At 44.9% G+C, this 23707-nt stretch overlaps 1 protein-coding gene across 1 annotated transcript in view; it reads right to left on the bottom strand.

Annotated features, from left to right (window-relative positions):
- The window catches only part of LOC125945853 (uncharacterized), a 52306-nt gene extending 40641 nt beyond the window's left edge, over positions 1-11665 (bottom strand). The window contains exon 1 of the mRNA XM_049668183.1: positions 11584-11665. Within this exon, the coding sequence (XP_049524140.1) occupies positions 11584-11612 (29 nt within the window). The 5' untranslated portion in view covers positions 11613-11665. The remainder of the gene's footprint in view (positions 1-11583) is intronic.
- Between the last annotated feature and the right edge of the window lie 12042 nt (positions 11666-23707).

The raw sequence follows: 23707 nt of genomic DNA on the forward strand, positions 1-23707 counted from the left end.
TGCAAGTGCGGAGTTCTTGTGAACCTCCTTGTTGTTATTTTGTTTCTTTTGTGAGCATGAGTGATATAGGTTGCCTCGAAGCATATTTTAAAAACCGTTTCCTCATCACTGCGAGTCACGAAAGTTAATTTACACATAACTTTCCTGGTTACTAATATCGCAGGCTTCACGTTTAATTTTCTTATGTTTGGTGTTATGTGTATCTACCAAGTCGTTTTGTTGTACATTGAAACATATTCACCCATTGCACATTGGGCACCCAAATTATGAATATTTGTTCTTTATTTCTACCTTGCTCTGGTGTTTTCTTAGCTTAGCGCAATGGCCTGTCTGCACCTGCAAAAAAGTAGCAAAGTGGCTAAAGTTAAAGGTTGACAAAAAGATAAAGATACCAAGCCGTATATTCAACAGTTTGTATACAATTTAAAGAATGTGACATGCCCCTATGGTGTGAGAGATGCTTTCGGCATCAAATGAACTGCGTAGCCTATTTGCTATAGTACACAACAAAGCAAAAAGTCACTCTAGGTAGGAGCGGCAGTGGAAAGTTCAGCACAGAAAATGTTTTATTTCATGCACCATTATTGTGGGTTATCAGCTGCTCCTATTGTGTGGGAACGCATATGTTGAGTAGACTAGCCTTCGCACCAATGTTACCTTAAGGGGACACCAGAGAAAGGTAGAAATCAAAAACAGATATTCACACTTGGCTGCCTACTGTGCATTGTGTGGATGTTTTCGCGGTACAAAAGCCTACTGTGGTACGTAATCACAAGGACAAATAATTAAAAATTAGTGTTATGTTTCAGTCAAGCTTCTGTAACCACCAGTGTTCATAGAAACCCCTTTTTTCTGTATGTGCCGAGCCATAGGTAGGCTTTACGTAACTCAGTCATGCTTGCTAAGTTAAAAATCAGTACAAGAAAACTCACAAGAACTTTATATGAGTGACATGCAAAGGGTGGCACCTAATGTAACCTAATGCATTCACTGAGGGTAGATTACAACCAGTACCTAATCTGCTCTTACAGGGTGACTTGTGATAAGTAGAAGTCGTCTTCCTCACGTCTCTACTGTCTGTATGTGTCTTTTGGCTCTTCATGCACCATGTGTATTGTATTGTTACAGCTGCATGTGTGTAGCTGGGTACAGTTTAGTTATCACCTGATCTGCTTCATTCCTTGTCTTCGTCATTCATGCGCTATATTTGTAGTAACAAAATGCAGCTACCTGTGCTACATATTTTGCCAGCGTGTTTGCTTTATGGCAAGTCTTGTATTAGTGCTTATTGCAATCAGTGAAATTGTTGGTGTCTTAAAAACTTAGTCTTAAAAAACATGTTTGTCATTGGAAATAAAATGTTTACCTTAAATATTGCTGTATGTCATCTGTAATACTGTGAGTTAAGTTTTTATGCACTGTTGCAGATTGTATGAAAGAATAAAATTGATGCACAACTTTTTAATATGGTGTTTTTCAGATCAATTTTCAATTCAAGCTAAGAAACATGCATGATTTGTGTGGTAAAAGTGCCAACAAGAGTACCATACGGTAAGACAGCTGTTTTTACTGTTAAATTGGATTATCAATTACCAACCAGTTGCTGTCTGCATCTTGTAATGCATAGATTATGTAATCTAAGTTGGAATGTTGTTCTTATTGCACTTCATTAACTGGTTCTCCTTTTTGCACCATTGTAGCCGTTCGTTATATTTATGTGTACTTTATTTGCATAGGAGGTTAAATTAGGTTCTAAATAAAAATAAGCATGTGAGAACCGTGAACTAGGTTTAGCTTAAGAACCTATTGATTTATTATAACTTTATGACTTGTGTTGGGGTGAATTGAACTTATTCAGGAGTGACATGCTATTTTGGGGTGTCATTATGGCTCAGAGTGACATTGCAGTGTCATACACAGGCAGCTGCAAGGTGCATATCGGGTGTATTTTTTTAAGACTGTTTTGCTTGGTTGGCCATTGATTACAGTTTAATAGTAAAGAGAACTGTCTTGTGTACATGGTGATTCTCTGCTGACTCATACATTTGACACTTCCAGAAGACAATAACAAAGTGTTGAAATATTCAGTTTTTTTGTTGCCAACCTCCCACATGCTTCTTAGCAGATTAGCTATGGATTCGTTATTATTCTATGTTGTGAAACACTAGTAACTTTGCACTGTCAGCAAAAGTTTTTGACTCATTTTGAAAAGCGGCTTGACACTGCCAGCCAAGAGTCGAATGACTTAAATGGATTAGTTTACTCTATTTGCAAGAGTCCTGCACCATGCGTAACGCGGCACACACTAATGCAGTCATCAGACTCGTCAAGAATAGTTACCTGACTCCTTCAGCAGTGGTCATGTGACCCTTTATCTTGACTCATCTAGAATAGATAACAGACTCCCTCAACAATAGTCATGTGACCCTTTATCTTCAGTCGTCTGACTCATCTAGAAGAGTTAAGACTCCCTCAGCAGTAGTCTTGCAACCGTCTTGAAAGGGTCCAGGGGACTGCTAGAAAAGAGTGTGCATGACTATTGCGTGAGTAGTTAAATAACCACCTTGTATACATCACAGATAGTCTTGGGACTCTCTGGCAAAAGTGAGTTCGGGTGTCTCCCCCAAAGTGTGTCATATATGTGGCGAGTCCAGCCTCCGCGAAAAGAGTAAGGGATACTCTTTTTTTTCTTAGTGTGTAGTCGAACACAACCGTGGCGCCCATTTCCGGGAACCCGCTTCTTCTGCATCGTGATAAAGTAAATGCCGTCGTTTGGAGTTGATGGCGTTCACAGAAGTACGTTTTGCAAGCGATTGGATGGCAAACGACCTTTCCGTGTCCAGGCACACTGTGCCCCTTGGACGATTATGCATCAAGCCGAACGAATACACAAGTATGGTGCGTGGCAAGTGGTCTGGCTGTTCCACAAGCTGACCCGTCGACTCTTGTTGCAGCGGCCATCTGTCGTCAGCCAGTTCGCTCTCCAGTCTGCAGAGCACTGTTTACGTCGACTGCGATGTTTATGTCCGTTCGTTTGGTGCCAACTCGCTCGACGTGGTGCGTTGGACCTGACAGGCGTTTTCCACAAAGCGTTTATTCGATGAAGAAGCGTATTAACTGCTCTAATTTCTCCTTTCTTTATTAAGCAAACAAGATGCCTTCATTTCTAATTCTTGCAGCTGACTCCAACTAATAAATGAAGAACACAATCAACAGGTGTGACACATAGCATAAAGAACTTTCTAGCATAAGAAGTGTGTGACGTGCTGCTGCTTTATTTTTGCAGTGTACTACTTCGCCATGCGCAGGACGCCATGCGGAAGACGAAGATTGAGTCTCGCCGAGACTGAAACAGCTTTGGTACTCTTTCTGTCTGACTCTAATGTATAAGTTTTGCATTTATCCGCGGGTTCCTTTTACAGCAGAGCTGTTAAGCTTTTCGTAAGTCCGTTTCTTGCCGATAGAAAACTCGGCCCAGCTGTGTGTCGCCAAGCCACGCAACCTCCTCACATCACACATGTGCGTAGGGCGGAGTCTCGCCGCGGCGTGCATGCGCTTCGCCTTCCCTCTCCCCAGCCGAGGAAAAGGAAATGTTCGCTTTGCCATGACGTCACTGATATGCTAGAAATCTCCGAGCAGCTGGTGCGCCGACAGACGTGTCGCCTCTAGGCTGTTTCACATGATGCGATTTTCATCGCACCGGATGTGCGATTTCCGTCGAATTGCGACGAAAATGGAAGTCGCAGTGCCGACCCTGCGATTTTCAGCTGCGACCAACCGGTTGGTCGCAGCGTCGCAGCGATCGCTGCGATTTTCCGTCGAAATTGCGCTGATAGCTATTTCGTGGTTTGTTTTGGGAAATGGCGTCGGTCACTCAACACAATGTTTAAAGATAGTTTTTGTCTATAAATGTTGGCTCAACGAGCCTCAAGCAGTGCAACTAATTGAGTGGAGCCGTGGATTGCGCAAGCGCTAAGTACCATCAGCACTGACACGCGAACAAGGCAGATAAAAACTCGTAGGAGAGATTCGGTTCTGTGATTTCTATGCGTTTGATGACACACTACGTTGCTAATCGTGTGACGCCTTTTTTACTTTGGCTTCAGGTGCTGATAGTACGTACTTTTGCATGCTTTTTCGTTATTCACACGCGCTTGGCAGTTGGTATAAATACTACCAGGAGCCCCTCACGGGAACACATGGCCTTCGGATGTCGTCCCAATTTTCTGGTTGTACAAGCTACTCGAGATATACGAAAATGCCACAGTTCTGGAGCGGTGTGCCTTTACGGACGGAACAACTTGAAGAATATGTAACTACGGACAAATGCTATCGTCAAATGGTCCCGCTATACGCCCGATTATTTAGTTGCGATCGGTTAGATTGGAATTTCGCGCGCATTTGCCCCAATTATTATCTTATTTCAAGGTTCTATTACTTCCGCTGCGAGACTGCAACTGCTTATCAAGCTCGCAACGCGAACCTGCAAACTATATATCTTAATTATGAGGAAGAAGATCGGCACTCTGAACAGCCCCGTTGCCATCATGTGAGCCGGCTCCTTCCCAGTTCGCTCTCTGGTTACGCCCTACCTGCTGGTGCTGCTTTTGTCGCTGCCGCTCTACGACCCGAATAAACCACCTTTACAATTGGTGGAGGTGCTGGGTGCGACATGAAATATGGAACTTCGTAACTGGACACTACAGTATGTCTTCATTATGCCCGAAGAAGGACCACCACAACCACAACCCACTGCCCCGGTGACTACCTTAGTCTGCCCTGGCCCGTTACGTCAACGCGACCCACCCATCTTCAGTGGTACAGAAGAGCATGGCGTAGAAGACTGGCTCGCTTACTACGACCGGGTGAGCACCCACAACGACTGCGACGACACCCAAAAGCGGAAATACGTGTCGTTTTACTTGAGCGGTGTCGCCAGCGTGTGGCACTGAAACCGCGAACGTGATCTCATGACGTGGGCGGCCTTCAAAACTAGCGTAACGGAGGTATTCGGGCGCCCCGCCGTTCGCAATCTTCGCGCCGAGCAACGTTTGCGTGGTCGTGCGCAAAAGAGCGGGGAGACATTTACCAGTTACATAGAAGATGTTGTCGACCTCTGTAACCGCGTTGACGCCGCAATGGATGATGGCGTGAAGATCAGGCACGATCATTTAGTTGTGATCGGTTAGTTTCGAATTTCACGCGCATTTGCCCCAATGAATTATCTCATTTCAAGGTTCTGTTACTTCCGCTGCGAGACGCGACTGCTTATCAAGCTTAAAAAAAGCTTACTTGAAGGGCATTGAAGACGACGCCTTCCAGATGCTGCTTGCGAAAAGCCCGGCAACACTGTCAGAACACGTCAGTCTCTGCCAAAGCTTCGATGAACTACGCAAACAACCCGTAGCCACCTGCCAATCTCTTTCACAGGACACTTCAATGTCGAGCTTGGCTGTTGCCCCGGACAACACTTCGCTGTTAGTCCAAATCAAGGAGTTCGTCCGTGAAGAAGTTGCTCGTCAGCTTTCGCTGCTGCCGCTTACACACTGCCAGTCGAGTTCTCCATTGGCGCCCGCTCTACAATATGTCATCAAGGAGCAGGTAGCCGACCACGTCCCGCCTTCTTTCTATCAGGCTCCGACTGCCGCTCCCCTGACGTACACCGAAGTCGCTGCGAGACCTAGACTGCAGACCTACGGTCCACTTCGCCCGCCTTCGCGCCCGCCTGTATCCCTCCCGCCCGACCAGTGGTACAGCATGCATGACCTCAAGACTATTGGCGCACGGAAGACAACCGTCCGATTTGTTTTATTGCGATAGCAATTATATGGACACTCCAAAGCAGATTTCTGCCGTCGGCGTCGCCGTCGCCGTCACCGTGAGGTTCCCTATGACGTCAATGGCGATGAAATCGTCGCCGCGCTCCGGACGCTGTATGTGCGAGTGAAAGAGCGCGAGGGACCCGCGCTTTCACGGGGAGCGAACGCACGTCGGAGAGCAAACGCGCGTTCTGCGCTGTGCTCCCTGAAGGGCTGCAGAATTAAGCGTCTCTTTCCTCCTTTCCATATATAGAGAGCAAACGCAGCTTTTTCCGTCGCGCGAAAGGCTGTGGAGTGGCGGGAGGGAGGCAGGGAGGGGACGCGACGTTTAGCTACACTAGCCACTGTAGTTTAGCTGTGGCACCAAATACGTATTTATATAAAAACGCCGCGCGCGTTCGGTGCGAACGCGGGCAAAACGCCGACGGCGTCGACAACAGTTCTGCGCGTTGCTGGTGCTGCTGCATGTCCTAGTTTATACTGCTGATAAAACTACTATTCTTACTCCGTATAGCTCTCTACTAATTTGCTATCACAATTGCTGCTTCGCCTTTCGGGTGAAACTGCGGCAAATTTTTATTGTGGCCGTGCTGGACACGTGGCACGTCAATGTCACCTACTTGCACCGAACGTCTCCAACAATGTGCGTCCATAAGCACCACGTTTCCAACAACACCGCAATTATTCAGACACCTATGAATCTCCTCCTACCGCCGAGACCGCCTTCTCCACTCGCCGTTCAACATCTCCTCGCCGCTGCTCCGTTTCGCCCATGCACCGTCGGCGGAGCCCTCTGAGCCAGGAAAACTAAATATCACAGTTCAGGAGGCAAGAACTGCAGTGTCAGCAAAACCTATATGCCTCACACTTCCCCGAAAAACGTTATTGAATGCCGAAAACTTGCCCGTTCGTTGACGTCTGCTCAACAGTGTCGCCAAAAACAGCGTCATGACCTCAAACCGCCTCCTCACGCTTTCGCCATCGACTCCCTCGTGTGGCTTTGGGTCCCGCCTGTCGCTGCCCCTGGCCTTTCGTCGCAGCTCCTTCCCAAGTACCACGGGCCCTACCGCGTAGTTGCGCCAACATCACCAGTTAATTACGTGGTTGAACCCGTGTCACCATCTTCCGATCTCCATCGTCGCGGGCGCGAGACTGTACACATTGACCGGCTCAAGCCATACTAGGATCCACTGAACTCTCCCTAGGTCGCCAGGATGGCTACTCTTCCATACCGGGGGGTGACAGCGTTGCCAGGTCGGACGAGGTGGCGTAGCCCAAATTTAAGGAAATTGTAGCCGAAATGTAGCCAAACACAAAAATAGAGCAAAATATTTCGTAGCCCAATATAGCCATTTTTATTTGCAGTTTTATTTCTATATAAATTTTCACATTCAACAACGCGATCCTTTTTTGCACAACCCGTTGTAACCAAATGTGATTGCCGCCGTGACGGTATACATCACGCTTGCAGCGAATCGTTGCAGAAGGCGAAATCATAGTGATTTTATTATGTGACAGATAGTAAGTATTTTTAACCCATTGCGCCACAAACGCATTTGCAGAGAGCTACACAGACGCGCCTTATATATCTAACACTCCTCCGTGTACCCGCGCTCTTGCTCGGGGCGGTGCCGCCGCCTACGAGCAGAAAAGAGAAGTACTGCATTATGACACTAACGCGCACCGACAGTGAACGCTTCGGTGGTCTCAGCACTACGACGCCTCGATGCCAGCATTCGAAGGGACGCTGGCATCAAGAAGCACTACCAACGCCACTTAGGTGGCGTTCACCGTACTCAGCACAGCGGAGCGTGGCCTCCGCAATTAGCTCTGAAAATGTTTCTGAAGTTGATCGCGGAGGCTGCAATTACGACGCGCTGTACGCGCTGATTTGACTCGGTGACGATTCAGTTACGTGCTTTGTCTTGCGCGTTGTATTAGTGTGTCAGTTACGTGCTTCGTCTTTCGCGTTGTGCTAGCGTGTGCAGCGTAGTGCAGCTTCCATATGCACGACGGTTGCTCATGGTCATCGACGTTGGTAGTCGTGATGGAGGAGACGTGCCACCAGGCGTCAGCGTGGGTGCATCAACGCCTAAGGGCGCTTTAGCCACAAAACACCAATAGACATTATATATCAATGTGCAATAAACATTACACTACTTCTGTGAAGACACGTTTCACTTTCGTGTTCTATACCGATTCCTATATAAGAGGGATCAACCACATTTTTCTCATTTTTTAGGTGTATACAGTAATACTAACTACGAACTATGCTTTTTAGCTCACGTGGACTCAAAATAATGTCAGCATCATTGTGCTTTCACGTGACATGCGCCTACGGTGTAGAAAAACTTCAGCTGTCCAGCGGTCTGCGACGGTGACGCGCCCACGGCTTCTCTTTTATGAGCCGAAACCAGTGTATCGCGCCATGATATAACGCGTTATTTGTCTTATGGTCCTATCTTGTTTTCTCGTTAATTATATTGACCCCGGTTACCTGGGACACACTCAATATAGTTTCCACTTACATCAACCTGATCGCCACTTAGGTCTCCAGCATGCCAAGAACATGCGTTAAAAAGAAGTGAGGGACAATAGATGCCACTCGGTGTCTCAATCGGTGAAAGCGAAACCTTAAACCGTTGCTGCGCAAAACGGCACACAAGTGTAAGAAGCGCGCAGTCGTTTGCGGCGACGAGCACGTCCCAAACGTAACTCGCTCGAAATGGCAAAAGCTGCGACGGCTCATAAAGAGCAAAGGTGAATGACAAATAGATGACAGTGGTAATCCTGTGAAAACCGGTTACTGTCAGAAAGCAAACCATGTTGATATACTATTAATAATAATTACTGGGGATTTACGTTCCAAAACCATGATATGATTGGGAGGCATGAAGCAGTGGGCGACTCCGGATTAATTTTGACCACCTGGGGTCCTTTAACGTGCACATAAATCTAAGTACACGGGTGTTCCAACATATAGCCTCGATCGAAATGTGGCAGCCGTGGCCGAGGATCCAACCCCCTTCCTCGAGCCAGCAGCGCGACACATCACCTGCTAAGCTAACACACTGGGCGATGTTCATGTGACGTGGTGCACTAATGGCATCGCGGCAAACTTGTTTCGATATTAGCACAATAAGTACCTGCATCTGTCACGTTACGGGCAAGCCATCTATAAGTGAACGCACCAGGACCCACTTTGGGCTCGGGGTCTTGCTCCCATTCTTTTTTATACTTTGTCGCATACTTGGCCCACTTTCCCATGGTTCGATTCTTCTCTCCGAGGACGATTCGGTCTTAAGTCTAACATACGGAAATGAACCTCTAATGTAAGCACAAACAAAAACTCATCTCGCAAGAAGAAGAAAACGGCAGTAAAGCTTAGCGTGAGAAACATGAAGCAGGTCGAAAGCTGTGCTCGGCGCGATAGTTCACCAAGAAGCCATGGCCGTGAACACGCTGGAGCGGGTGATCTACCCGTGCTTCTTTCATGTCGGCGCCACGATCGCCCGACCCTATTTTTTTCTCTATGAGCATAGCGATGAAAGTACATCAAAGATCAAAGCCACTGGTTCAGACAACGGCGCAGAGAATGGAGGGGGAAACGGGGCGGATGGCATTTCGCGCACGCACACACGCACAGGCGCGCTGCCGGCTCAGTCAGCTAAAACATTGCCTTCGAGATTTGTTTCTACTCGATCAGAGCCCCTCTGGAGCTTTGATTAGGGCGCCCCTTATAGCCCAAACAAAGCCAAGTCGCAGATTTTCAGTAGCCCAAATATAGCCACATAGCCAACTCGTCGAAGTCGACGCCAAAATTTTTTTTCGGTTGCCCAATTTGGCTATAAATAGCCAAACCTGGCAACACTGGGTGGTGATTGTGAGGAAGAAGATCGGCACTCTGAACAGCCCCGTTGACATCGTGTGGCTCGTTCCCAGTTCGCTCTCTGGCTACGCCCTACCTGCAGGTGCTGCGTTTATCGCTGCCGCTCTACGACCCGAATAAACCCCCTTTACATATAGAATGTTGTACAATATCATACTTAACGCTTTGACTGGGAATAAACAGCATCGTCAATTTGTTTTAGAAGCATTATTTAAAACAGTTTTTCTCATTTTTCTGGTGTATCATTTTTATCCTGCACGAAAACCGATAAACCTTCAATGTGTTGCAGACTTTGTATCTTTGCTGCACCTAGAATTAACCCTCATATTAAAATGTAATTGCATATTTCTTTTACTCCAGGGCATCGAATTTCGTTTGTATATGCTGGTCGTAACATATCCCAGTATTTTAAGAAACTACTTCGCCATAAACCTCCTCGCCTTTCCTTGCTTTCCTCTCTCTACTTCCTGTAAAACACATGCAACAATGTGCAAAATCGGCAACACCTTGTTTTTATAAGCAGTAGATAACACTATAAACAAAAGCAGATCAAAATTGTGCAGTGAAGTCAGCCGGTTGCAGCCCTTCCTGTGAACGATAGCATCTTTTCAAGTGTGGGTGGTTCTTGCATGTCTACAGCTCATAAAGTGTGCAGACGCATCACGAGGCATAGGCCATGCCCAACAATATGGAGGCAATGTTGCTAATGCGTTTGCAATTGCATGTATATTACTGCATAAACTCGTATAACCGTATCCCATCATTACTCAGGCCAGCTTGCTGTGGCTCATATTCACCACAATTATACTCAGCAGAGCTTACTCCGACTCATATTCACCAAGATTCTACTCAGCCGAGCTTACTCTGAGTCATATTCACCAAAATTCTACTTAGCCGTACTTGCTCTGACTCATATTCATCAAAGTTATACTCAGCTGAGCTTGCCCCCAACTCATATTCTTTCAAATTCTACTCAGCTGAGCTTGCTTTGATTTACATTCACAAAACTTCTACTCAGCCGAGCTTGCTCTGATTCATGTTCACCAAAATTCTACTTAGCCGAGCTCGCTTTTAGTCATATTGATCAAATTATACTCATCTGAGCTTGCTCTGACTCATATTCACCAAAATTATACTCAGTCGAGCTTGCTTTGAGTCATATTCAACAAAATTATACCAAGCTGAGCTTCCTCTGACTACCACATGACAATATTCACTAAAAGCTTACTCAGCCTAGCTTGCTCTTACTCATATTAACCAAAATTCGACTCAGCCAGGCTCACACGAACTCAGCCACATGGTTAGGTCCGAGTCTTAGTGAGCCGATGCCTGAGTGAGTTCACCGAGCTATGTAAACATGACCTTATGTGACCTGTGCGATGCACAAGCAAACATTGCATGTGAGTACGTGTTGCATATGATGAAATAAGGACAACTGTACAGATTGCAGTTAGTTTTATAGAATTTAATTGACCGCTGCGTGAAAGGTTCGCCTCATGTCGATTCCAGCAAGTGCATTGAATCTGCATCATATTTTTCCCAATGCCACTGGCTATCTTGGCCATTACTGGGTGGCCACATTTTGTACATTTCAGTACAAAGTTGAGTAAATTATTGCGGTGCAACATACTAAAAGAAGATGCTTGCATCACTGAAAAAACAACCTGAACCTTATACAAACACATGCACAGAATAAGAACCACGCAAATGCTAAATACCTGAACAGATGGAATCACTTGGCCGCCACATTTTGCAAAGAAAAAGAAAATAGAAGAAAAAAAGCGCAGGCCAGAGCTGCGATGGGGCCACGCATAATCATTTCCCTGGTCAGATACATGAGCTATAGGAGAAACACACGTGGAACCTAGCAGTTACCTTGAGGTAGCAGTAATGGAGACTTCCATTCCACAGCTGGCCACTCAACCACTCAAGTTTGTTCAGTCTGCACTTGTACTTAGGCACACTTTTTATTGTCTGTATCTTAAAATTTTAATTTTGGTCTCCTAAAAAATTTGACGATGTTCGGATTCTGACACTTGCAAAGGTAAATAATTTTATTTCATCCTTGTTCATAAAGAAAGCTCATACAAAAGCTTAGATATACTTGTCAGTGCCCCTCATTTTGCCTCAGAACATATGTAGCATGTTATTGATATTCAAGCAGCTTTTCAACAGCAAGAAAGGGAATCAGCTTACCCTGTTTTCAGCATTGGGTTATTGCAGGCAATTAAGGGAGGCATAAAGTTTTGCTAATGCAATCCGTTCGGGAATACCAAATTAGATCCTACCTTGACGCTTTTCTTGCACTTTCTTATTTTGGTCACATAATCTAGTTTGAAAAGGCTCCTGTTAGCATGCTCCAACATTGGTCTAATACAGGTTAAGTACATGACTAGTTTAACAGATTAGGATGCTGGCTTTCATTTCCAGGAAAGAAACCATAGCACCTGCTCCAGTTGCATATGTTTTTGGTTATCTGGGGCTTTCAGCCGGACCTTTAATTTAATGTGCTGAAGCAGGTAGAAGCACGCGCATGCCATTGGCGAGTAGTTTTGATAGCTTCTTACTTGACGCTTGCCACTACGAATACAAAATTTTAGCGTTCTATTTTGTTATTAAACAAACAAACGTACTCCTGACAAGGTATTTAACGTTTGCCGTGGGGCTACGCCGCTGTGCTACGTACTGCAGCGTATTGACTTAAGCTTCGTGATTCAAACAATACTAATCACGCGAGACACAAGACGAGGAAGTAGAGGACGCCCATGTCTGTTAGAATGTTTGATGCTACGTACACAAGTGGCTGCAGCTCCTAAAAAATGTGGTGACGGCTTTTACGTCTTTCAAAATATTCAGAGAGGACTTGTACACATAATTACAGCACAAGCGCCACGATGGACGAACCAGGCTGGCGCTAAGATTAAAGTTCACAACACAAATGTCATTGCACGTTTAGTAATTACACACAGATCATTTGCGGCTTCTTTCAGGGGCAGACGTGAGCTTTCGGGTTGGTGCAAGAATATTGCTAGGAGCAGGAACCACTTATGCGCAATTACGAGCAATATACACACTACCTTTCTTCAGAAGCTGACGTTAAGCACGGGTAGAGCGAGGGTCTTTCTGCGTTGACATAATGACTCCGCTGCAGTCGAATTCCGAATACTGCATATGCGATGACAACAACTATATGGCTTGTTGATAGGTCCTCTTGTAATTTCTTGTATCGCAGGTAGAACGACAAGAACATGAAAGACACACGAGAAAGCATACGGCGCCGAACGACCAGCTGCAAACAGCTGTTTACGTCCGCCATGTCTCTACGCAGTGAACCTCAGAAACCGCCGTGGCGCACTCCAAAGCAAATTAAACTTTGAAGCGTTCTTAAATGACAAAACACACGTATGATTTGCCCCTATTAAAGACGGGTGAATAATTGTGTAACGCGCAGGTTTTTATTACATTTGAAATAATGCGGCATATGCCACAAGATTTGGCAGCAAGCAACCCTGCGCGTCGCACCAGCCGCTTTGTTGAAATCGCAATCGTGTGAAATGACCCCTCTAAAAGTGAATTTCCCCGTAGTGACTGCACAGATTTTCGAAAAACAGCCTTCTCTCGTCTTGTGAACACGCGTGCACAGCTAACATGGGGCGACCGAAGAAATACAAGACTCCCGCGGAAGAAGCCGCCTACAAGGAAGCTCGGCGCGCGGATCAGCGGGAGTCGTCGATGCCGAGCAAAACCTAGCAACGCTTAGTGTCAGCATAGCCAAGCCATGCATAACCTCGAAAAACTAAGCAAAGCCTACCAACACTTACCAAAAGCCGGAACTACCTCCGCTTGTGACCCAGCCTTGCACCACTAGTGTAAACTGTCCACATTTTTTTAAGAACCTACCATGTTCAGCATTTATTTATCACATGAACGCCACAGTTTGTCACAGGGTTCGCCATGCACTTCTCTGCATTTAGTTACGCCGCATTGTGATAATGGGCAACTTCAATTGTTTATGCGATCCAACATATCGCAACGGGATTAGCTTTCAGCCGGACAGGAGTAAAGAAGTTTTCTAGGTATATGAGAGTATTGATTTTTGAGGCCGAACCGAATACGAATCGAATAGTGACAAAAGCTAATGAATCGAATCGAACATCCAATTGTTTTGGAATTGTTTTCGAATAATGAGCAGTCGTTATCACAATTATTATAAAACGATGTTCACATCCTAGTTAAAGTTAGCAAGTTTCATTATTAATATAGTACGTTATGAAGCGTTGTTTATTAAAAGAACAAATGGACAAATGGAGCATGAGGAGCAAACAAGTTTCTTCGAATGCACAGGACTCTTCATGGAGTGCGAATGATTGCTGTATAGATTGTAAAGTATTGCTACATAAGCGAAACAGCCTGTTCTATTACACAATTTCTCGTGTTTTATTTCTATACTATGCCCGCTGGGATGAAAATTTACCATGCTTTCGCTGTGATTTTTTGTTTAATTCGACGCAGTTGACGTTTTGAAGTTTTCGAAAAGTATTCCAAAAATATTCGCATTTACGACTAGCGAATGTTCGATTCGAAGACCAAATCGAACAGGACGCTATACGATTCGTTATTCCATAATTTCGAATATTCGCACACCCCTAAAGTTTTGTCTTACGTTGTAGAAAATGCAGGGCTTTATTAAATCGGCGCGTCGCGACAGGCATCTTGCTCCTATGGACCAATTCAAGGCCGCTCTTACGCCCGCATAGATCAGATTTATGTCTCTTCATACCACTTCATGGAGTAGCAGGACAGGACTATGATCCTCCGCCTAACCTCCCCGCTTTTTTTCCACAATAAATCCTCTCTCTTACTCTTTATCACTCCTCTTCAATGGACTGTCCTGTATCGCATTACCAGGTTCGTTCCCTGAAAATCGTATTGTTATTGCGAAGATTGCTAACAAGTAAGGAACTAATTTATCACCACAATACACCCTTCTGAAACTTAACTCGGAGTTCCCATATGATCAGGAATTACTTCATCGCGTTCTTATAGTCCTGTCAAAATCTTCTTTCGCTGACTTGCCTTTGTTTGGTGATTGGGAACTCTTTATGTAACAAGTTCGCACAGTGGCTATAGAGACTGGATCGGTAAAAGCATTCCATAAAAAGAGTAAAGAAAAGAGGCTTCTTAAGAGCATAGGCAGCCTTTGCGAGATGGGATGTGAAATGCCAGGCACGTGCGTCAATGACATAGAAAATGTTAAATGTCCGTTACCAAAGCAGGATGTCGTGCACAGCAGAGGCACGTGCGTTCGAATTCCAAACATGCGCCTTGTGATTCTGAGCAACCAACACGTCAAGCTCTACTTGACGAGTATTCTGGTATTTCTGGTATACTTCTGGTATACTGGTATATGTCAGTTACCAAAGCACGATGTCTCGTGCACAACAGAGGCACGTGCGTTCGAATTCGTAACATGCCTGCTGTGATTCTGAGCAACCAACACGTCAAGCTCTACTTGGCGAGTATTGTGGTATTTCTGGTATACTTCTGGTATACTGGTATATGTCAGTTACCAAAGCACGATGTCTCGTGCACAACAGAGGCACGTGCGTTCGAATTCGTAACATGCCTGCTGTGATTCTGAGCAACCAACACGTCAAGCTCTACTTGGCGAGTATTGTGGTATTTCTGGTATACTTCTGGTATACTGGTATATGTCAGTTACCAAAGCACGATGTCTCGTGCACAACAGCGGCACGTGCGTTCGAATTCGTAACATGCCTGCTGTGATTCTGAGCAACCAACACGTCAAGCTCTACTTGGCGAGTATTCTGGTATTTCTGGTATACTTCTGGTATACTGGTATATGTCAGTTACCAAAGCACGATGTCTCGTGCACAACAGAGGCACGTGCGTTCGAATTCGTAACATGCCTGCTGTGATTCTGAGCAACCAACACGTCAAGCTCTACTTGGCGAGTATTCTGGTATTTCTGGTATACTTCTGGTATACTGGTATATGTCAGTTACCAAAGCACGATGTCTCGTGCACAACAGAGGCACGTGCGTTCGAATTCGTAACATGCCTGCTGTGATTCTGAGCAACCAACACGTCAAGCTCTACTTGGCGAGTATTCTGGTATTTCTGGTATACTTCTGGTATACTGGTATATGTCAGTTACCAAAGCACGATGTCTCGTGCACAACAGAGGCACGTGCGTTCGAATTCGTAACATGCCTGCTGTGATTCTGAGCAACCAACACGTCAAGCTCTACTTGGCGAGTATTGTGGTATTTCTGGTATACTTCTGGTATACTGGTATATGTCAGTTACCAAAGCACGATGTCTCGTGCACAACAGAGGCACGTGCGTTCGAATTCGTAACATGCCTGCTGTGATTCTGAGCAACCAACACGTCCAGCTCTACTTGGCGAGTATTCTGGTATTTCTGGTATACTTCTGGTATACTGGTATATGTCAGTTACCAAAGCACGATGTCTCGTGCACAACAGAGGCACGTGCGTTCGAATTCGTAACATGACTGCTGTGATTCTGAGCAACCAACACGTCAAGCTCTACTTGGCGAGTATTGTGGTATTTCTGGTATACTTCTGGTATACTGGTATATGTCAGTTACCAAAGCACGATGTCTCGTGCACAACAGAGGCACGTGCGTTCGAATTCGTAACATGCCTGCTGTGATTCTGAGCAACCAACACGTCAAGCTCTACTTGGCGAGTATTCTGGTATTTCTGGTATACTTCTGGTGTACTGGTATATGTCAGTTACCAAAGCACGATGTCTCGTGCACAACAGAGGCACGTGCGTTCGAATTCGTAACATGCCTGCTGTGATTCTGAGCAACCAACACGTCAAGCTCTACTTGGCGAGTATTGTGGTATTTCTGGTATACTTCTGGTATACTGGTATATGTCAGTTACCAAAGCACGATGTCTCGTGCACAACAGAGGCACGTGCGTTCGAATTCGTAACATGCCTGCTGTGATTCTGAGCAACCAACACGTCAAGCTCTACTTGGCGAGTATTGTGGTATTTCTGGTATACTTCTGGTATACTGGTATATGTCAGTTACCAAAGCACGATGTCTCGTGCACAACAGAGGCACGTGCGTTCGAATTCGTAACATGCCTGCTGTGATTCTGAGCAACCAACACGTCAAGCTCTACTTGGCGAGTATTCTGGTATTTCTGGTATACTTCTGGTATACTGGTATATGTCAGTTACCAAAGCACGATGTCTCGTGCACAACAGAGGCACGTGCGTTCGAATTCGTAACATGCCTGCTGTGATTCTGAGCAACCAACACGTCAAGCTCTACTTGGCGAGTATTCTGGTATTTCTGGTATACTTCTGGTATACTGGTATATGTCAGTTACCAAAGCACGATGTCTCGTGCACAACAGAGGCACGTGCGTTCGAATTCGTAACATGCCTGCTGTGATTCTGAGCAACCAACACGTCAAGCTCTACTTGGCGAGTATTCTGGTATTTCTGGTATACTTCTGGTATACTGGTATATGTCAGTTACCAAAGCACGATGTCTCGTGCACAACAGAGGCACGTGCGTTCGAATTCGTAACATGCCTGCTGTGATTCTGAGCAACCAACACGTCAAGCTCTACTTGGCGAGTATTGTGGTATTTCTGGTATACTTCTGGTATACTGGTATATGTCAGTTACCAAAGCACGATGTCTCGTGCACAACAGAGGCACGTGCGTTCGAATTCGTAACATGCCTGCTGTGATTCTGAGCAACCAACACGTCAAGCTCTACTTGGCGAGTATTCTGGTATTTCTGGTATACTTCTGGTATACTGGTATATGTCAGTTACCAAAGCACGATGTCTCGTGCACAACAGAGGCACGTGCGTTCGAATTCGTAACATGCCTGCTGTGATTCTGAGCAACCAACACGTCAAGCTCTACTTGGCGAGTATTGTGGTATTTCTGGTATACTTCTGGTATACTGGTATATGTCAGTTACCAAAGCACGATGTCTCGTGCACAACAGAGGCACGTGCGTTCGAATTCGTAACATGCCTGCTGTGATTCTGAGCAACCAACACGTCAAGCTCTACTTGGCGAGTATTCTGGTATTTCTGGTATACTTCTGGTGTACTGGTATATGTCAGTTACCAAAGCACGATGTCTCGTGCACAACAGAGGCACGTGCGTTCGAATTCGTAACATGCCTGCTGTGATTCTGAGCAACCAACACGTCAAGCTCTACTTGGCGAGTATTGTGGTATTTCTGGTATACTTCTGGTATACTGGTATATGTCAGTTACCAAAGCACGATGTCTCGTGCACAACAGAGGCACGTGCGTTCGAATTCGTAACATGCCTGCTGTGATTCTGAGCAACCAACACGTCAAGCTCTACTTGGCGAGTATTCTGGTATTTCTGGTATACTTCTGGTATACTGGTATATGTCAGTTACCAAAGCACGATGTCTCGTGCACAACAGAGGCACGTGCGTTCGAATTCGTAACATGCCTGCTGTGATTCTGAGCAACCAACACGTCAAGCTCTACTTGGCGAGTATTGTGGTATTTCTGGTATACTTCTGGTATACTGGTATATGTCAGTTACCAAAGCACGATGTCTCGTGCACAACAGAGGCACGTGCGTTCGAATTCGTAACATGCCTGCTGTGATTCTGAGCAACCAACACGTCAAGCTCTACTTGGCGAGTATTCTGGTATTTCTGGTATACTTCTGGTATACTGGTATATGTCAGTTACCAAAGCACGATGTCTCGTGCACAACAGAGGCACGTGCGTTCGAATTCGTAACATGCCTGCTGTGATTCTGAGCAACCAACACGTCAAGCTCTACTTGGCGAGTATTGTGGTATTTCTGGTATACTTCTGGTATACTGGTATATGTCAGTTTCCAAAGCACGATGTCTCGTGCACAACAGAGGCACGTGCGTTCGAATTCGTAACATGCCTGCTGTGATTCTGAGCAACCAACACGTCAAGCTCTACTTGGCGAGTATTCTGGTATTTCTGGTATACTTCTGGTATACTGGTATATGTCAGTTACCAAAGCACGATGTCTCGTGCACAACAGAGGCACGTGCGTTCGAATTCGTAACATGCCTGCTGTGATTCTGAGCAACCAACACGTCAAGCTCTACTTGGCGAGTATTCTGGTATTTCTGGTATACTTCTGGTATACTGGTATATGTCAGTTACCAAAGCACGATGTCTCGTGCACAACAGAGGCACGTGCGTTCGAATTCGTTATATGCCTGCTGTGATTCTGAGCAACCAACACGTCAAGCTCTACTTGGCGAGTATTCTGGTATTTCTGGTATACTTCTGGTATACTGGTATATGTCAGTTACCAAAGCACGATGTCTCGTGCACAACAGAGGCACGTGCGTTCGAATTCGTAACATGCCTGCTGTGATTCTGAGCAACCAACACGTCAAGCTCTACTTGGCGAGTATTGTGGTATTTCTGGTATACTTCTGGTATACTGGTATATGTCAGTTACCAAAGCACGATGTCTCGTGCACAACAGAGGCACGTGCGTTCGAATTCGTAACATGCCTGCTGTGATTCTGAGCAACCAACACGTCAAGCTCTACTTGGCGAGTATTCTGGTATTTCTGGTATACTTCTGGTATACTGGTATATGTCAGTTACCAAAGCACGATGTCTCGTGCACAACAGAGGCACGTGCGTTCGAATTCGTAACATGCCTGCTGTGATTCTGAGCAACCAACACGTCAAGCTCTACTTGGCGAGTATTCTGGTATTTCTGGTATACTTCTGGTATACTGGTATATGTCAGTTACCAAAGCACGATGTCTCGTGCACAACAGAGGCACGTGCGTTCGAATTCGTAACATGCCTGCTGTGATTCTGAGCAACCAACACGTCAAGCTCTACTTGGCGAGTATTCTGGTATTTCTGGTATACTTCTGGTATACTGGTATATGTCAGTTACCAAAGCACGATGTCTCGTGCACAACAGAGGCACGTGCGTTCGAATTCGTAACATGCCTGCTGTGATTCTGAGCAACCAACACGTCAAGCTCTACTTGGCGAGTATTCTGGTATTTCTGGTATACTTCTGGTATACTGGTATATGTCAGTTACCAAAGCACGATGTCTCGTGCACAACAGAGGCACGTGCGTTCGAATTCGTAACATGCCTGCTGTGATTCTGAGCAACCAACACGTCAAGCTCTACTTGGCGAGTATTCTGGTATTTCTGGTATACTTCTGGTATACTGGTATATGTCAGTTACCAAAGCACGATGTCTCGTGCACAACAGAGGCACGTGCGTTCGAATTCGTAACATGCCTGCTGTGATTCTGAGCAACCAACACGTCAAGCTCTACTTGGCGAGTATTGTGGTATTTCTGGTATACTTCTGGTGTACTGGTATATGTCAGTTACCAAAGCACGATGTCTCGTGCACAACAGAGGCACGTGCGTTCGAATTCGTAACATGCGTGCTGTGATTCTGAGCAACCAACACGTCAAGCTCTACTTGACGAGTATTCTGGTATTTCTGGTATACTTCTGGTATACTGGTATATGTCAGTTACCAAAGCACGATGTCTCGTGCACAACAGAGGCACGTGCGTTCGAATTCGTAACATGCCTGCTGTGATTCTGAGCAACCAACACGTCAAGCTCTACTTGGCGAGTATTCTGGTATTTCTGGTATACTTCTGGTATACTGGTATATGTCAGTTACCAAAGCACGATGTCTCGTGCACAACAGAGGCACGTGCGTTCGAATTCGTAACATGCCTGCTGTGATTCTGAGCAACCAACACGTCAAGCTCTACTTGACGAGTATTCTGGTATTTCTGGTATACTTCTGGTATACTGGTATATGTCAGTTACCAAAGCACGATGTCTCGTGCACAACAAAGGCACGTGCGTTCGAATTCGTAACATGCCTGCTGTGATTCTGAGCAACCAACACGTCAAGCTCTACTTGGCGAGTATTGTGGTATACTTCTGGTATTTTCCAACGTAATTCTCGAAATATATTCGACCGTGTGGTTGGGTTGTAGTGCACGTTAAAGAACCCCAGGTGGTCAAAACTAACCTGGAGCCCTCCACTACGGCGTGCCTCATAATCAGAACTGGTTTTGGCACGTAAAACCCCAGAAAGAAAAAGTAGAAATATATTCGAATAGCAGCCATGTGACAAGTACGAGTGACATAGTTTCAGTTTGAAAGTTGCCACTATGTGTTGTTTTGTGTCCCCCCCCCCCCACTCCCTGATGGTCATGATGCAGAGCACAGCGCGAATTTTGCGTCTCTCGTAACGGCTTTACAGAATGAAGAATGTGCTGTCATTAATTGGCCCTTTACGATAAAAGAAATTGCGAAAGGTATTGTTCAGGTGCTTTATCGAAAAACACCCGACCTTGCTGGTCTTTCAGGTGAACCTTACAATGTTTTGAAAGGAATTATTGGTATCATATTATTGAATTACAAATTTAGAGCTACATGCCTATTTGCAGATTTTTGCAAAAGCCACGTTTTTAATCCCCAAAAGTTCTGACAACGAAAGACAGCATTCGATTGAAAGCTGCGGACCAAATACATTGTCAAACGGCTTTAACATTTTTGTGATAGTTTTGCCTAACCGATCATAACTTGTGGTTTCCATTCTCGTTGATATCCCTGAGACGTGCGCAAATAGTGGACACCCGATACAAACCAACATACATATTGCCCGTACGCTTCTTCAATACGGCTATAGTTCTCACGAGCCATTTGCAATGCTCAAAGTAGACCATGCTAAAGGTTTCAATCACGTAAATCATTCCTATCTAAGTTTTCCTCGTGAGCACACTAATGTTGGATCCGTCTTGCATATAGGCGTTAGTTTTTTTCTACAGATATAGTTCTACTCGATTAATTGTTAATGGCTATGTGTCCAAATATGTTCCCATTTGCTTTTCTGTAAAGCAAGGTCAACGATTTCCCCAGTGATTCTTGCCCTTTATCTGGAAACGCCATGCTTAAGCTTAATTCAGTCGAATTGCATGCATGGCTACAACATATTAGGTTATAAGTAAAAATGTTAACATATGTGGATCATAAAGGGTTATTCTGCATGAACAAGCCCAGTGTTCGAGAGCGAAAATCTCCAATACAGAAATTTGGCATTCTATCAGGAGCACGAATGAACCCAAAAAAAGTTTAGGCTCGTGGTTCGGCTTATTGTGCTATATGCCTTAGCAGATCGCAGACATTAGGTCGACTCATGTTCCGCCAAAATATCTTGGAGTGCCACTCTATGCACATAGATTAAAGTTACACTAGTGGAAAGAATGACTTTCCGCCCTTAAAAGTTACGTTTAGGCGCTTGCTTCACAATGCCTTAGTATTTTTTAAAGAGCTGAAAAGCTTACAATAAGTTTTCCGCAACGAAACCTTACTACGTAGTGCAGGTTATTCAGTGGCCCAGGCTTTAAATACAACCATTTCATCAAATTTTTTTCAACTTTCGTATGACCCTTAGGCCAGCTAGTGCGGGCAGGCTGGGCTTAGAGCAGTTCGGTGTGTGGCAAATACTGTTCACTTTGTTATTTTTTCGCGATACTTCGCACTGCATATCCCGGTCATTCATAGCAGTTGCACTTGTTCTTACTTTCTTAAGTTAGCTGTTCCTCCCAATTTTCCTTCACTTTCATGCTTGTGCAGGTTCGTGCATGAAGGTCATTTCGCAGTTTGTTTCTTGATAGCTTGGCTTTTCATTAAGTACCTTCACTCTGCCCCGTGCAAAACATGATACAAAACTTTATTTCCAATGCTTTCTCCACCTCCCTTTTACTGATCGCTATACATTGACCAACGATGCCACAATGTACTAAAGCGAGTTCGCAAAATGTTTCTATCCCCTTGCTGCAGAGCGTTCTCTTACAAATTTTACAGTGAGGCATTACCGGTAAGCACATGCATACAGAACAGGGTAACGTCTCTTTATTCTGTTAACCGCCGTCTTTGTGGTGTGACAGAGACATTTGAACATTGAATTATTAGCTTTAATGACTTCATCCTGTTTTGGGATGTTCTTCAATGGACTCTGGAGAAAGACTTGGGAATCAGTCCTCATACTGAGCGATACCTACTGCCAACCTCGGATGATAACGTACCTTTCCACGTGTTTTAATGCGTAAGCATTCTTTGGCGAGTACACTAGCTCCGTAACGCGAAAAGTACAATGCCTTGTATTTGCACAAAACGCGTAATTTGCGAAGACGCTTAAGCGCTATATTTATTTATTTATTTATTTATTTATTTATTTATTTATTTATTTATTTATTTATTTATTTATTTATTTATTTAAACTTACCTTACAGGCCCAAAGGGCATTGAGTACGGGGGTTTACTTAATACAATGAAAGCACAAGCAAACTAGTATGGAACAGGGTTACAATGCATGGGAACATTAAAAGGCAACGCAACAGAGTAAATTGCAAAATGTAAAACAAGTTTCCAACGCAAGTGAAGAAAAAAATGCAGCACAACAGAATACGTTTCCGAAATAAGCACTAAAGGAGCTTTTGAGTGCAAGTGAAGAAGAAAAAAAAACAAGAACGCAACACATCGCAAAATAAACAAAAGAACGTAAACGACGAGACCATGTTACAGCACTATTTAACAAAAAATATGTACCTCAAGCTTGTGGCGAAATGGGTTAAGGTTATTATCACAGGCGATATCATCGGAAAGATCATTCCACATGCGGATGGCTTGTGGAAGTGCGGATGTGTTAAAAGCGTTCGCATTGCCAAAATGCGCGTGAAGCGGAAGTGATTATGTAGCCTGCGCGACGTGAAAAAGGGGCGTTCAAGGTGTAACGAGGCTATTTTATTGCTGTAGACGTACTTGTGAAACAGGCATAAGAGTGACATTTGTCGGCGAATGGCCAATGGTTTACGGGTATGATCAAGTTTAAGTTGCGTCTCACTTGAATAAGTGTCATAGTTTT

The sequence above is a fragment of the Dermacentor silvarum genome, chromosome 5 (assembly GCF_013339745.2).
Source record: "Dermacentor silvarum isolate Dsil-2018 chromosome 5, BIME_Dsil_1.4, whole genome shotgun sequence".
NCBI lineage: Eukaryota > Metazoa > Arthropoda > Arachnida > Ixodida > Ixodidae > Dermacentor > Dermacentor silvarum.